Source organism: Psammomys obesus, unplaced genomic scaffold (assembly GCF_907164565.1).
Source record: "Psammomys obesus unplaced genomic scaffold, mPsaObe1.curated_primary_1811, whole genome shotgun sequence".
NCBI classification, from domain to species: domain Eukaryota; kingdom Metazoa; phylum Chordata; class Mammalia; order Rodentia; family Muridae; genus Psammomys; species Psammomys obesus.
The window spans coordinates 4,189,294-4,205,939 of NW_026596149.1; the positions used below are offsets into that span (position 1 = coordinate 4,189,294).

The following is a 16,646-nucleotide window of genomic DNA, read 5'->3' on the forward strand; positions in this document are numbered from 1 at the left end:
ACACACACACACACACACACACACACACACACACACACACACACACAGAGTAAATGCGCCTCCACCTTCCACTGTGGCTAAAGGAAGCCAAGAAGGCTTTAATAAAGGAATACTCCTCTTTCTCCTCCTCCTATTTATTATTATTAAACCACACAGGTTTAGAGGATTTAATATGACAATTCTATACATTTATTATAACATGTAGTTAACATTTTTTAAAAATCTCCTACAAAAAACTTTTCATTAGCAGATAGATAAAATATGTACGTATTTCTGGGCTGAGTATTATGTTTCAGTATATATATAATAGGTACTGAGCAAATCAAGGGAAATAATGTTTCTTTCTCCTTGTTCTTGTTTTGTGTCTGCAGCTTTCAGCAACCCTCTTCAGTTTTTCATAAAATAAACAACAGTCGGTTGTGAACTGTGGTCACCCTCAGTTCTGGAGAACACTTTAACAAATTTATTGTACCTAATTGTCTGGGTTCCTGTTATCCAACATCATGGCCCGTCTATCACTATTATTTGCATTTAGATTCTAGACAGTAAATTCTAATGACAGAGCTACTATTTTGTGGCTCAGAAGATCTCATTGTTCTCAGACCATTTGTTCACTGGCCAAACCCATGAACCTCTCAATACACAGATCGAAACTGAAACTGTCCCCTGTCCTTCCATATTGCATTTCAAGCCCTCCCCACAATACACTGGATTTATTTTTCTCTTTCAGAATATGCCCATCAGATTTATTGACATATATTTAAATAGCCTGAAGGTTTTTAAAAACAATTATGTTTCTGAATTAAGTTTTCTTTTATAGTCACAATAGCAAAAGGAGGATGCTTTTATTTATTTTTCTTTTCTTTTTCTCTTAGGCAAAATACAAAGGTAGCATTAAAGCGGATCTCTCCAACTGTCTGTATAAGCACATGCCAGCCACCATTGACAGTGTCTTTGCCAGAGAGGTGTCCCAGCTTCAGAGTGAGGTATGGCTCAAATTTGTAACCTTGTGAAAGTCATTTGGCAGTTGATGAGAATTGTTTATCTTGGTTATCACGTAGTAAATGGAGGTTAGAAGCAACTTGTGTATACTTTTCAATTCTGTACAGAAAATGAAGGTAACCTTTGGGTATCAGGTCCATGTCAGCCACCTGTCTGCTTCTCCATGTCCCATTTATTGCTCTTTAAAGATCTGATTGCAACATCATCCAGACAGTCTCATAGGTGGACTTTTGCTAGCTACTGTCAAATGAGTCTCTGATTTCCTGTATTATCCCAAAGCCAAGAACATTTCAGTAGAATTTACAAAGTCAGGGAAACAGGTGGTGGCTGGATTAGGGACATGCACAGAATCTTGCTCCCTCTGCCAAACCAATGCTTCAGGAACACCCTATTCTATGGCATGTGTTTCCTGTTAGGTGATCAACAGCCCTGCCCAGGAACTCCAGCAGGTTGAAGTTGTTATTACAGTGATTTTAACTTGCAGAAAAATAGACACGCTGTCATCATGAGAACTCATTTCAAGGCCAGGAGTGTAGGGGGCTGATTTTTTTTCTTAAAAGAGATTGACAGGTAAGGCATTCTGAATGTTCTCCATCTCCTGAATTTCTAGCTACAGAATTTCAAACTAGAATATTTTGATGCTTTCTGGCTCATTGTTTTCATCACATTGCGAATGGCTCGTTTTTTGTTTTTTTTTTTTTTTTTTTCACATTGCAGTCTGATGATGATGATGACCATGATGATGATAGCAATGCTGTTGGTGGTGGTCTGTACTCTGTTATTTGGCCCTCTGAACTTTGTGGATGAGCCTCTTCTGACTCATTTTCTGCTCTGTACTTGGAGCGTTCCCCATCACCTATGAACTATACGTTCAGTTGAATGTATGTTGATTATCTTCCTAAGGATAAACTTCCGCCTGCGTAGTTTCTGTCTTCCTGTGTAGTGAAGGTCTGTGATAACACACAGCATTACCTGGGTCAGGTGCTGTTCTATGTTCTTCTCACTTTTGTCCATTTACCCTCTCAACAGCTCCACAAGGCATCCCCCTGTAGGATTGTAGAAACAATCACAGACACTGAAAATAGAATTAACACATCCAGGAAAAACCAGAGCCACAACACAAACACAGCTTGCTAATCTCCAAATCGGAATCCTCAACACGTGCTGATTCTTCATCTCTCCTGCCCTTTCTACTCCTTGCTTTCTTATCAGTCAGATTTATTTCTGTTTTAAAATACATTTAAATTTTTTTGAGACAGCCTCAAATGTAGCCCAGGCTGGCCCCACACTCGGTAGAACTTCAGCTCATAATCCTCCCACTTCAGTCTCTGAAGTGCTGTCATTATAAAGCCATGTGCCAGAGGCACGTGAGGCCTTGTTTCAGGAAATTTACTTTCTTCTTTAGATTTTTTTTATTTTTAAGTAGAAGTTGCCTTTAGTTTCAAGTAATCCCCAAAAGGATTACTCTGGAAAAATGCTAAGCATGGAACCCTTCTTAGAACATCTTTAAGTAATTCATTATTATAAATTTAAGCATCTACCATGTCCTCAGCTTGGCAGTGACTCTATCTCAACTATTCAAGATGAGTCTAAAAATAAACAATGGTGAGGTTCTGCATGGCTGACTGTGTTGAGTATGTCCTTTACTTGCCCTGCCAACATCTGGTCACTTAGCAATTTGTTGATGATATGGGCTACTTAACAAAGCACATAATTACAGCACAACATTTGATGTGGGACAAGTAACAATTATTCAGGAGAGAAAAGGAGTGCATTCTTATGTTTGTGCTTGGTGAGGTAATACTTTGGGATATGTGCTGGATAGTTTTCTGTCAGCTCCACACAGGCTAAACTCATTGAAAAAAAAAAAAGGCATCTCAGTTGAGAGAATTCTTCACTAAGATGGGGCTGTAAGCAAGGCCATAGAGCATTTTCTTAATTAGTGATTGATGGGCAAGGGCCTAACTCTTTGTGGGTGGAGCAATCCATGCCCGGTGGTCCTGGGTTCTATAAGAAAGCAGACTGAGCATGCCGTCATGAGCAAACCATTAAGTCTCACCCCTCTCTGGCCTCAGCATCAGCTCCTGCCTCCATGTTCCTGCCCTGACTTCCTTCGATGATAAACACTGCTGTGGAAATGTAACCCAGACAAACCTTTTCCTCCCAAGTTGCTTTGATCATGGTGTGTCACAGCAGCAATAGAAACTCAAACTCAGGCAGGTGCTTGGATTCTAGTTGTTGTTTTGCAGTGCAGGTTTTCTCACCTTCCAGGTAAGCATATCAAACCTTGCAACGTAGCATTTAACATGAAAAAAAATTCATAGAGGATATATTAGGATTGATAATGTGTTTGTCAGAATTAGTTAGCATGTACATTTCTACCATTTTCTCCTATGATAGACACAATCGGTGGACCTGAGTGCATAGCAAGATATGAACACTTCCCCTCTGATTAACTTCTGACTTTCTGTACAAGAGAACTTCTGGTTCTTCATAAGATTTCTGTTTCAAAGGCTGACAAACCTGTAATGATGTTTCTTTAGATTTATATGCATCCATTAAGAAAGCAGATGTATTACTTGCAAGTGCCTGTTTATAATAATTAAGTTTTAACTTTGGTCATGTAGGATCAGAGTTGTGATATCCTTGGACTTGAATAGCAAGTGTCTCACTGGTTGCTTTTATAGCCCCCTGTCTCCTTGCCCTTCATAATCTCTTCTATGAAATCTGGTTGCATATACTATTGAATGCTAAACCCAAGTTTGTCAGTTTGTCATCTGTGCTATGAAGAAAATGAAGTACCTAGTCAAAAAGTAGCAGTGCGTTCTAGTTTGGAGTCTACTATAAGGGATTTGAGAGAAGGAGCACATTCAGAATGCCTTACAATTTGGCTCACTTTAGGGGAGAAGTTTTCCAGACACTTCTGAAGTGAAAATGAACTCGTATGGTGATAGCTCTTCCGCACGTTTGTAACTCAAAATCACCAAAATAGCCATTTCCACCTGGTAACTAGCCTGAAAGGGAAACTGAGCTAGGTTCACACTTTCTTCAACAAGGTGATTGGTAGGAAGAAATGAGAGAAAGAGAGTTCTAATGTTTATGGGAGACCAATTTATGAGTTACATAAAAATAAAGATTCTAAAGAAACCCAAGAATGGAATGACGTGTGCCTGCTGAATACTCCTGCACCACAGCAGTGATCACAGGTACTTCGGTCACTAGAACTGAGCAGACTTAGGTGAGTCTGCATTTGTGTCATCGGTGGCCACAGGCTTCTGTGTCTGCAGTTCATAGGTGTCAGGTAGGTGTGTGTGTGTGTGTGTGTGTGTGTGTCTGCGTGTGATGCAAAAATCTATGGAAGTAAAACCTGTAATCCAAGCACTGAGGAAAGAAATAGGAGAATCAAAGTTCAAGGTCATGTTAGCAATATAGTAAGTTCTATGTCAGCCTCAGACACACAGCACACTCTGACTCAAAAATATCTACTAAAAGATAAAATACATGAGATAACTGTAAAAATACTGCCATTCAAGCATGTTCATATAGAACATGAAACTGTTAACAGTATATACTCTGATTCAGCTGTGCAGCTCCACTGTGAGGAAAATAGTTACGGAAACATTACAAAATGACAAACCCTTAAAAAATTAAATTTATCAGAAAAAGTATAAGCTTGACATCATTTCCATTAGCTATTTAAAGGAAGAAAATTGCTATAATAAATTAAAGTTCAACTGCCTCCAGCTTGATGCAAGCTCAGTTTTAAAGCTGTGCATAGTCGCAGCTATAAATGAAATGACTATTTTAAAGCTGAAGTAGAAAATTATGTATCCTCTTTAAGAAAGAGTGCTTTTTCAAATTGTTTCTGGATGAGTCACTATGTCCATGATAACTCACAAAATGATGGACTGCACTAGTTATGTTTATGAAGTCACAAGTGTGGTATTCAGTCTAAAATGCAGAATATAGCAAGCACTCATCAAAAGAGGGAATAGACACACGCTGGCTCTTTTTATTTAAGAGGAAGGAGCAAATCTCATGGAAGTTTTTCGTGGTTTTATTGACTTGGCCACCCATTAAATCCTCCGTTTCCTCAGAGGCATAATATAAAACATAAGTAGGTGTTATAATAGACTGTCAGCCCATGTGGAGGTTTCTCACCTAAGTAATCGCTGAAAACATAAAGATGTTCGTCATAATTATGTGTCTTTTGGAGTAAACTGAGGGACACATCATAGCAAGATGAATTGAGCCTGGAATATATGAAGTACTACATTTGAGTTTTGGTAATCAACCAAATGTACAGGATTAGATACAGGAATCTAATTAGATAGGACTGAATCTGACTTAAGTATGTTAATTATCAGAAATTCCCACACAGCCAGCAAAAGAAAAATGACCTAGAGCTGTGTTAATATCTTCTGGAAATTGGAAGATTATAACCAGGATTTAATTACATAAATTCTCACGAGATTGAGTCAGATCAATATCAGTACTCTAGGAAAGAGGTGGATCAATTGGCAGTTGGATCTTGTGAGCACCTTGGAAAGTGCAGAGAGGTTCAGCCCTTGAGTTTATGTGGACAGTCTAGAGGCTTGGAAGCCAGTGAACGCTGTCTGCTCACATGGGAAACTCTGTATTATGAGCTAGTTTTCCTCTCTGCATCTACACAGACCCAGCTCTGGGGACACAGGTTGGGGGGTTTGATTAAAGGAACAACTTTCAACAAAGCTTAACAATATTTAGGGTATGTGACATCCCAGTGTGAAAGCTGTTTTTAGTAGTACAAGTTCTCAAGAAAACTTAAATGTGGAGCCAGATTGTCCATTGAAGTGTTGATAGCTATACTTTTAAGGATGGTCAGATTCAATGGCTACCTATGAAAAATAGCCCTCTTCTTAGCACGTTAATAATTTTGACTTCTGCATTAACAATGTTAAATGGTTAGCCAGTTCTGTTTATAAAGCCTGCGGGGAGTGTAACTTTATGAGAATACTGAATAAACCCATTTGTTCATTCATGTACTAAAAGTTTATTGCATTTCTACTCTGTGTTACTTACTCTGATAAGCACAGGATATTAAAAGATGTGTAAGATATCAGAATAGCTTCCAAGGAGCTCATATTGGTGCCAAATTCTTTCTTAAGTTTGACTATATTCTTTTCACTGACAGCAGACTCTGTTTCATTATTGCTGAATACTGTCCTAGTACTCATTTTATTTACCTTTATTTCCTTGTATCAAGCAATTTTAAGTTCACTTAACATGCTGAAATTGATTTTGCTTTTTTTATGCAGTTATTGCTCTCATTCATTCCTGCATTCATTTATTCACTTGTTAATTTGTTGGTTAGTTATTCATTGATACTGATTTTTTTTTTCCAAATGCTATTGTGGGGTTCGTTTAGGGAGTTGAACAGTTGTGTGTTTCAGTGAGGGAGGACAGATAATAGGTGATTATACAAAAATTAAATACCAAACATTAATTGCGAAGGACATAAATGGTCTGATGGCAAACACTGAGAACAAGGGAAGATTTCCTGTATGGCTTACTTTCATTTCCAGTTTTGTTGTTGGGGTAGACTGTCACCTCCTGAGGCATCTGTATCACATCCCCTCTCCAGCTCAGTGAAGAACAAACTGAGAATGGTGGCAACGGGCAGGCGATGGGCAGGACTGATGGTGTCCCTTAGGGAAGACGTTTTGCCTGTATGTTAAATATTCTCCCAAATTGGGGGATTTAATGTGGATTATCAGATCATCTGCCATATCATACCAGCCAACCATTTGTGTCTACATAAAATCAGAACCATCTCTCCATGGCACTGGAGAGATGGCTCAGTGGCCAAGAGTGCATATGGATTTTGCAGGGGACTGGAGTTCGAGTCCAGCACCCACAACAACGGGTAACTCTTGTCCGGGAGTATCTGATGCCTCTGGCCTTCTTGGGCATCTGTACCCCAACCCCCACATAATTAAAAATAATTAGAATATGTATTTAAAAGTAAACCAGTTTGATACATTTTATTGCCCTCCACTTACTCAGTTGCTTCCTCAAAAATTGATCCGTGGCCATGTGTAGCCCTGCAAGCTCTCAGTCATTGAGGATTTCCCCAAATTGAAGCAAGGATTTAAGACAGATGAATACAATTGAGGTTTTCAATCTTTTGTTTAAGGGCCTCTTTGAGATAAACTGCAAGTTTTGAGTTATGACTCTAAGCTGCAGAGCTGAGATGAGAGCGTTACGGGTATTGTTACAAACGCTCAGGAAAATTTAACTGTCAGCCAGTGAAACAGAAGAATTTAAAGCAGAGAGTTTAACACACCTCTAAATTGGTTCTAATCTATATGTGCATTTGAAGGTTGCCTACAAGCAGAAGCATGATGCTGAGAAAGGCTTCTCTGATTACGCCCACATGAAGGAACCACCAGAGGTCAGACATGCCATGGAGGTCAACAGACACCAGAGTAATGTAAGCAAGCTCATTCTTTACAATTTTTCTGGAAAAAAAAATAACAGATTTAGGATTATTTCATTGATATTAAAATATTATGGCACTATTCACAAGAACTTTTACATTTTTATTTGAATCGTTATAATAACTGTCATTAAATCCTTTGTTGAACACTGTTAAATTGTGAGGCATTTCAGGCATTGTAAAATTTGCTTTGAATAAGACAAATGTGGATTCTGTGAGCAGTTTGGTTATCAGCATTACTGAACTTCCTTGATATTATGTGGAAGTTTGTGCCTCTGCTGCAGAATGGCAGGGGCACTGGAAGAAAGCTCAACTGCCATCAGTGGCCCCAGAAATTAAAACTCTATCTTGGTGCAGCCGGACTTTTGGCTACTTTTATGGGTTCTTTTTCCTACCTCCCCATACCACCTCTACCCCTTCCGACGCCCAGCACTGGGTAGGAGAAAAAGAAGGTTGGAGGGGAGAGTGGGTGTTAGACTGCTTCCTGCTGATTAGGGACATGGAGTTCCTTGCAGCTAGTTTGACCTTCACTGTCATGGTATCTCCATCCAGCAACCAGTCCTTCCTGAAAACAGCGTCAGCAGAAAAACAGCACCAGTGGCTGCAGGGGCAGCCACAACCTATGCCTCTCTTGGGGCTCTGGCATTTATATACCCTCTGAAGGGTCCCCAGAATTCCAAATGTAACCATCTGCAGCTGGCAAAGTCACACCCCTGCCAGAGCACGGCATGAATCATAGTTTGCTACTGTGGAATATCTGAAGCAGCTCCATGCCTCACACCTGGAATTAAAGCAAAAACATCTTCACATGACATCTCTATATTTTTAAAGAAACCAAAATTCTCACGTTTGGGGTTCCTTAACTGCACTTTCTTTTGGAATGCGTGTAAGATTCAAATTGTTAAACATAAGGCCTAACAGATATGAACTACAAATGCAGGTTCCTGATGGCTTAGAAGCAAAAGCCAGGACAGAAGAAGCTAGTTAAAGACAACACATTCCTTCTTTGGTTTTAAGTTACCTGGTCCTTTAAGGCTTCCATGAGTTTTACCACTATTATCATGGCCTAGACACATATTTTCTCCTGAAATTATATCAGAATTGTAAATTTTCTGGTCTCCAAAAAATGTGTGAACAGCTGGTTAGTTCTTAATGGGTTGGTATTGGTGTTGATATGTCCTGTCCTGTGTGGGTTGGGAAGTCCCCCACACCTTAGAAACGTTCCTGGTGCTTTTTTTGTCATCTCACACAGAATCTGCCCTACCACATGGCTTTCTTTGTGAGGTCTATATAAATCCAGAAATTCCTTTTAAAATAAGCAGTTCATTCTGCTGATTGCATTTGGGGCCTAGTCTTGCAGAGTATCTCTGTTTTAGTTATCATTCTCATTACTGTGACCAGGTAGTCAACACAAGCAACTTTTGGGAGTAAGGAGTTACTTGGCTTATGGTCTTAGAGAAATTGTGGTCTGTGTTGGAAGGAAGGCATAGTTCTGGAGTGGCTGCATCCATGGCAGGAGTACAAGGTATAAGTGTTTACATGGTCGCAGACTAGAAAGCAGGGACATCTAGACTGGATCCAGGGACAGAAATAGCATTCAGAATCTTGCCCCAACCCATCTAATTCTGTTGGCCAGGCCCCATTTCCTGAATGCTCCAAGTCACCGAGCATCCAAATCAGAGACTGTGGGGTGGCAGGAGGGGGGGGGACTTCAGGCTCAAACACTATAACACTTTTTGTGCAGGGCATATATGGTTACTTGATATTAAATTTCATCAGATATTAAATTTAATCAGATATTAAATTTCATCGATTTTATGTGAAAATCGAAGTGAGGCTTGACATAATGACCCAAACATGCCATTTGCCTAAACCAAAACATTCTCATGGACACCTTAATGCTGGTGGAAGCTGAAGAAGCTAGGTTCTGCAGTTATCAGCAGGGCTATTATTCTAAGAGAAAGGTTTGCAAGCATTCTTTGCTTATAGGGGGACTAGAATATTCATAACTACCACTTACCCAACCCAGCAACGTACTAGGTACTGTGCCAAGACTGGACATTTCCAGTTCTTAAAAAAATGCTGTGTTGAGTCCTATTTTATAGACAAATGAAGTCAGAACAAAAGAATCTAAACTCTTTTTAAAATTTATTTTTTTTTTATTAATTACAATTTATTTTACATTGTATCCCAGCTGTAGCCTCCCCCCATCCCCACCAATCCCACCCACCCTCCCACATCTCCTCCCATGTGCCTGCCCAATTCTACTGATAGAGGAGGTCTTCCTCCCCTTCCATCTGACCCTAGCTTATCAGGTCTCATCAGGAGTGGCTGCATTGTCTTCCTCTGTGGCCTGGTAAGGCTGCTCCCCCATCAGGGGGAGGTGATCAAAGAGCCAGCCACTGAGTTCATGTCAGAGACAGACCCTATTCTCTAGGGAACCCACTTGGATATTGTGTGGCCATGGGCTACATCTGTGCAGGGGGTCTAGGGACTATAGGTTATCTCCATGCATGGTTCTTGGTTAGAATATCAGTCTCAGAAAAGACCCGTGGGTCCAGATTTCTTGGTTCTGTTGCTCTCCTTGTGGAGCTCCAATCCCCTCCAGGTATTTCTATCTTCACCTTCTTTCATAAGATTTCCTGCACTCTGCAAAAAGTTTGGCTATGAGTCTCAGCATCTGCTTTGATACCTTGCTGGGTAGAGTCTTTCAGAGGCCCTCTATGGTAGGCTCCTGTCTTGTTCCCTGTTTTCTCCATCTTCCAATGTCCATCCCGTTTGTGTTTCTGAGTAAGGATTGATCATCTTACCCAGGATCCTCCTTGATTGCTTCTTTAGGTAAACAGATTTTAGTATGTTTTTCCTATATTATTTGCCTAATATCCACTTATAAGTGAGTATATATCATGTGTGTCTTTCTGCTTCTGGGATACCTCACTCAGGATGATCTTTACTAGTTCCCAACATTTGCCTACAAATTTCATGATTTCTTTGTTTTTAATTGCTGAATAGTATTCCACTGTGTAAATGTACCACAATTTCCGTATCCATTCCTCTGTTAAGGGACATTTGGGTTGTTTCCAGAATCTGGCTATTACGAATAAAGCTGTTATGAACTTGGTTGAGCAAATGTCCTTGCTGTATACTTGAGCAAATTTTAGATATATGCCTAGGAGTGGTATGGCTGGATCTTGAGGAAGCACTATTCCTAATTGTCTGAGAAAGCTCCAGATTGATTTCCAAAGAGGTTGTACAAGTTTACATTCCCACCAGCAGTGGAGGCGGGTTCCCCTTTCTCCACATCCTCTCCAGCATGTGTTGTCACTTGAGTTATTCATTGGCTAATGTCACTTAGCCATTCTGATGGGTGTAAGGTGAAATCTCAGGGTCATTTTGATTTGCATTTTCCTGATGACTAAGGACATTTAACATTTATTTAATTATTTCTCTGCCATTTGATGTTCCTCTATTGAGAATTCTCTGTTTAGCTCTGTACCCCATTTTTTAATTGGATTACTTGATTTGTTGCTGTTTAACTTCTTGAATTCTTTATACATACTGGATATTAGCCCTCTGTCAGATATAGGGTTGGTGAAGATCCTTTCCCAATCTGTAGGCTGTCGTTCTGTTCTGGTGACTATGTCCTTTGCTTTACAGAAGCTTTTTAGTTTCATGAGGTCCCATTTATTGATTGTTGCTCTTAGAGACTGTGCTGTTGGTGTTCTGTTCAGGAAGTTGTCTCCTGTGCCAATGAGTTCAAGGCTTTCCCCACTTTTTCTTCTGACAGGTTTAGTGTGCCCCGTTTTATGTTGAGGTCTTTGATCTACTTGGACTTTAGTTTTGTGCAGGGTGATAAGTATGGATCTATTTTCATTTTTCTACATGTAGATATCCAGTTAGACTAGTACCATTTGTTGAAGATGCTGTATTTCCATTGTACAGTTTTGGCTTCTTTGTCAAAAATCAAGTATCTGTAGGTATGTGGGTTTACTTCCGGGTCTTTTATTTCATTCCATTGATCCATCATTCTGTTTCAATGCCAGCATCATGCAGTTTTTATTACTATTGCTCTGTAGTACAGCTTGAGTTCATCAAAATACCAACACAATTCTTTACAGACCTTGAAAGAACAATTCTCAATTTCATATGGAAAAACAAAAAACCCAGAATTGCTAAAACAATCCTGTACAACAACAGATGGTCTGGAGGTATCTCAAGCTGTACTATAGAATCTAGACTCTTAATTCTACCTTTTCTGTTATACTACTACCTCTCTCTCAAAGGCCACTGGCAATTAGTCATTTTTTAAATAAGAATGAAATGGTGGGAACAATGGAAGTTATCTAAGTCCAGGTGCCCTGCAGGAAAAAGTAATTCAGATCTTGGAGTTCCCACTGAAAAGACCTTGAATTCAAATGCAAGGCTGGGAATTAGGATGTGGGCTGGTGGGCTCTGCTGGGGCTCTGAGCTCAGGCTCATAGTCAATGGATCTGCAGAAGCCCGGTCTAACTCTGTAGTTCACTGAAACTCAAATACCAAAGTTCCTTATCATAAAACTCAGGCTTATTATTTTAACTCTGTCTTTTCCTTTAAAAGGTCTGTGATTGAGGGAGTGAGGGACTAGAGCATAAAGCTTCTTTCTCCTCCATTCAATACTGTGTACTTATGGGAAAAGGATGTGTTTACCTACATTCCTCTGTCGACTTGGCTCAACCTTTACATGCAAAGTTTGTACATATAATAGGATTTAGAAACTGTAAGACTATTTACTCAGATTTAAGGTGAAAATGATATTTGTATTCTACCTTGAGGTAGTTTATATTCTTCCCAAGTCAAGCCTCATAGAATAATACATTTGCTGTCCTTACAGTATAAAATGTAGCACAGGCCTTGGAAGCCACAAGGAGAGCTGGGCCGTACACTTCCTGTTTCAGGGCCAGTTATAAAACATAAAATATAATCTCCCAGGAAACCTCAGCCCGAAGAACTGTGATTCAGAATTTCCCAGTAGAATTTAGTAGAATTACTCTTTTGCAATGGAGAATGTCATTTTACTGTTTAGACATAAACGCCTTAATATAGAATAAAAGCTGGGCACTAGGAAAATGACATTATGGGTAAAGGCATTTGTTGTCAAGCCTGATGACCTGAGTCACATCTCTGTGACCCACATGGTAGAAAGGAAAGACCTGCCTCTGACCTCCACATGTGATGGCATAGGTGTGTGCACGCTTCTGAGTGTGTGTATGTGTGTCTAATAATAAAAATAAAGTGAATCGTATTGTCTTATGAACAGTGAAAGTCAAACTGTTAGCTTTTTGTTTATCAATAAAAATCAAGATCTGTGAGGCAAGAGACTGGGCAGCAGTGTTCTGGAACCTTCTTGCTCTTGCTTTTCTGGCCTTACCTCTTAGAAGGATGCTCTTCACTGGGCCAAAGAGGGTGATTTCTTCTTACAGTTTTCCTTCTTTCTTTCTAAAGGCTTGCAAATAAACAAAAGATTCTGGTGGTCTAACAAGATTCTCAGAACTTGCACTAGAAGTTGTAAGGTGAACAGTATTTAGGGTGGGCAGCGGTTACCTCTCGCATAACTGGAAAAGTTAGGGAGAGATCACGGGAGAGGAAAAGCAGCTGCTCTCATGTGTCTCCAGTCGAGCACACGCTAGACTGCAGTGAAAATGCTTGCTTCGCCAGCGGCACAGATGAGCACAGACAAGTCGCTGTGTGCAGAGCAGAGCTTTCACATCCGTCAGGCGGGTGCAGCGCCCCACTCGCCTCCAAGGGGGCAGTTTTAGGTGAGACTATCTCTGCGACGAGCTCCACAAAGATCTCTTACTTCATGAAATAGTAGGCCTATCTGGCCTTCTTCCAGCTATGAGAGGTGATTTGAGAGTTTAGGGTGACATGACAGTTCACTAGGACAAATAAAAAGAAATCCAATTGTTCAGAGGGCCAAGTCACTATGAAATAAATATGAAGAGGGTGTTAGGGCAGAAAGGCAAAATCAAAACTGTCCCCAAACCTCTCTCTTGTTGATACTATCATCAAAAAATGATTCAAACTGGCCAATCTAAATCCTTTTATAATTTAAGGAATGTGCCTGTGGAACATTTTTCTAATGTAATTAGAGAAACAGGAGTTTTTGTTTTTTTTTTTTTTTCTCCTGTGATTTCCCTCAAAAGATGGGCTTGTAACGAAAACCTCAGTTCCATTATTACTTCTCATCCATCTTACGTAGGCAGGACTCAGCCAGTCACCCTGCAGTAAGTCGCAAGGATCTCAGGTAGCTGGTTTAGCTCTCCAGGTTGTGGCATAAGTGGACGGCCAGTTTTCCTAGGTCTGCGCACTGACCTGTCCAATGTGTGTGGCGGTGCTCAGCGTGGCCAGCCAGAGACGCGATGTTTCCTTCCAAGCATGACGCACGCTCTCTCTTGTCAACAGTTAAGTTTCTGTACCATCAGAAAATGAAAAAGCTTGCAGCCAACTCAGCAAAATGATACTAGGAAAATGACTGTGGTTTTCTGAACTTCTCCATGTGGCTTACAATAACAGTAATTCAGGAGTTAGCATTAAGAGGAGTATTTGCTTCATTTCTCAGAAAGAACCATTAGAATTACCTCTTCTCCCTGTGGAAGGGTTCGATGGTGATGACATTTAATTGTGAATAAAAAAAAATGCTTATCAGCTGTCTAATAACTTAGCAGCACTGATAGATTGTTCTATTTGTAACTGTAGTTTATTCTGTCTTTTAGGAATTGAAATTATTTTTTCTGTCTGCTGTATAGCACCAGACCAGGCCTTTACTTATATTTAAAACATTTTTATTCTCTCATAGAAAACAATGTTTAAGTGAGAGTAAAGAGGGCACTTGCTAGTGTGCATGAGGTGCTGCATTTCGTCTGCTTTAGAGAAGCAAAACAATCCCAGACCATGTGCCAATTTGATGGTACCTGGAAAGTACATGATAGTGACGTTTTTAATGGTTGTAAAGTCTCCCTAAGAGCATTAAACTTTGATTTCCCTTATAACTCTCTGTAGCTGCATTACTAATTTACCTTCCACCACAAAAAGAAGTCTTCTTTCTTGTCTAGTTTTGTCACCAAGAACTGTTTGGTTCTTCACTAGAGTAGCAAAGTTCTGGTCCAGTGGGTTTGTTGCCTTCAGGTCTTCCTGCTTGCACCTTGGCATCATCTGAGCCTTTCTCTGCTCTCCAAATGCATTACCTTCCCTTCAAGGTGGGCAGGCTTCACTTTTGGTCAGTGTTTGAATGCCCTAACTAAGGACCATTATATAACCTGAAGAGCTTGCTATGTCTGCCTGTACTCGGAGAGCAAAGCCTCTATTTTTCTTCTACTTCCCACATCCCGTGAGCATTCCTTTTATCAGCCCATTCTAACCCATAACTAAAAAATGAAGGGAGTGCTGGGAGGATGTGGTTCCAGTCCTGGAAGAAGTGTTGATGGGGCCAGTTGAGTCTAGACAATCCCCAGCAGGGATGGGGTAGGATTTAAAGAGAATGTACAGACACTATTTAGTACAGTACTGACACACTGAACACACTACATGAAAAGAAAAACCCACAAAGGACATGGCTCTTATGCAGCAGAAACAGAAATACTGGATGAAGACAATACATGGAGACTAGGAGAAAACAGAAGTACATGAAAGTATGAGGCCAGGGTAGAGCTGAGCACTGTGAGACAAGGACAAAATCTAGAGCCAGAATATTGGTAGACATGACCTCCTTACTGGGAGTCATAAAGAACTGCATAGTTTCTGCAGAAAACCATTAATGGATATCACTAGTGTTATTAAACATGGATCCTCAAGTACAAATGGAGAGTTTGTTGGTTTACATACAGTCTTGCATTGGTATCCGTGCGAGTGGGCTTAGTATTTTTATATAGACATAAATTCATGGATGCTCAGATATTTTATATAAAGTAGAGTATTATTTGCATATGAGGTTCACATATCTGCCGCCATGTTTTAAGCCACCTCTAGATTAGTCAGAGCACTTACTACAGTGTTTAAGTGCTAGTTAATGGTGGTTGTATTACTCAGGAAAAAAGCCACGTAGTTTTCTTTTGCAAATATTCTTAGCCTACAGCTGAATCCAAGGTGCAGAGTTCATGGTTGTAATTACAATTGGAGGCCCAACTATAAATAGAAAGCTCAATTTCCTTCAGGTGAGCTAGACACAGACCCCCTCACCTCCTCATAAAAAGCCTTCTGCCCCATAGCTCGGCTGTTCAGCTCTGACTGACGGTGTGTGTGAAGACTCCAAGAGTCAGTTGTGTCCAGCTAAGCCCTATTTATAGCAGCTGGCCCTAGGGGCAAGAAAGGGGACACTTGATCCCTCTTCTTTGGGTCCTTTGGATGAGTCTTGTCCTGCTTAGGCCTAATCATGGTTTACAAATGGGCACGAGGCTCGACTGGGTAGCCTGGATCTCGGAAGGGTCTACTGCGTTAACGACTACTGCCTAACCGAGGTACAAGAATCAGAAGCAGTTTCCAAATGACAAGTCCTGGGGGAACCGGGCTGTGGTACGTTCAGTAAAATGCTTGCCTCCCAGACATGAAGACCAGAATTTGGATACCCAGAACCCACAGACAAAGCCAGCATAATCGCACACACCCGCAGTCCTAATAACGGCAAGATCGGAGGTGGAAATGCACACCTGGAGGCATACAGGCTGGTTACTGTCCTGTGAGATGAAGCTTCATGCCAGTGGACAAAACTGTCTAGAATAAAAGGGAGAAAGTAGCTGAGGACTGACACTGCAGGTTGCTCTTTGACCTCTATATCCGCTTGTACACTTATGCTTGCTCTCATACATGTGCTTGCGTGCACACACACATACACACACACACACACACACACACACACACACATGCAGACAAGTAATCCATTCATGAGGTCATGCTGCCACACCGCACACTGTCAGTTACCCCACAGAGGGAGTGATGGGGTGCTTGCTACCTGCGAGTGTCCTGGAGGGTAGCCTCCCCTTCTTGGGGCATTTCCCCGTCCATGCTGTGGTGGACACGAGCCGCCTCCTGCGCTCTTCTCCTGCGTGGCTCTGTGGAGTCCTCCTGTTTGAATGTGCAGCCCATGTCAATCTCAGTACTTGTTTTGAGTCGCTGTGCTGGCCTCTAATTTGCA

The 16,646-nt window shown here is 40.7% G+C and overlaps 1 protein-coding gene across 2 annotated transcripts in view; it reads left to right on the top strand.

The window, feature by feature from the left end:
- Nebl (nebulette) overlaps positions 1-16,646 on the top strand; it is a 365,083-nt gene that overhangs the window by 256,126 nt on the left and 92,311 nt on the right. Inside the window, exons 9-10 of one of the 2 annotated variants that reach the window (XM_055593781.1) lie at positions 876-986; positions 7,364-7,474. The exons of the other annotated variant lie outside the window; for it this stretch is intronic. Of the exons in view, the coding sequence (XP_055449756.1) occupies positions 876-986; positions 7,364-7,474 (222 nt within the window). The remainder of the gene's footprint in view (positions 1-875; positions 987-7,363; positions 7,475-16,646) is intronic. 2 annotated transcript variants of the gene reach the window in all.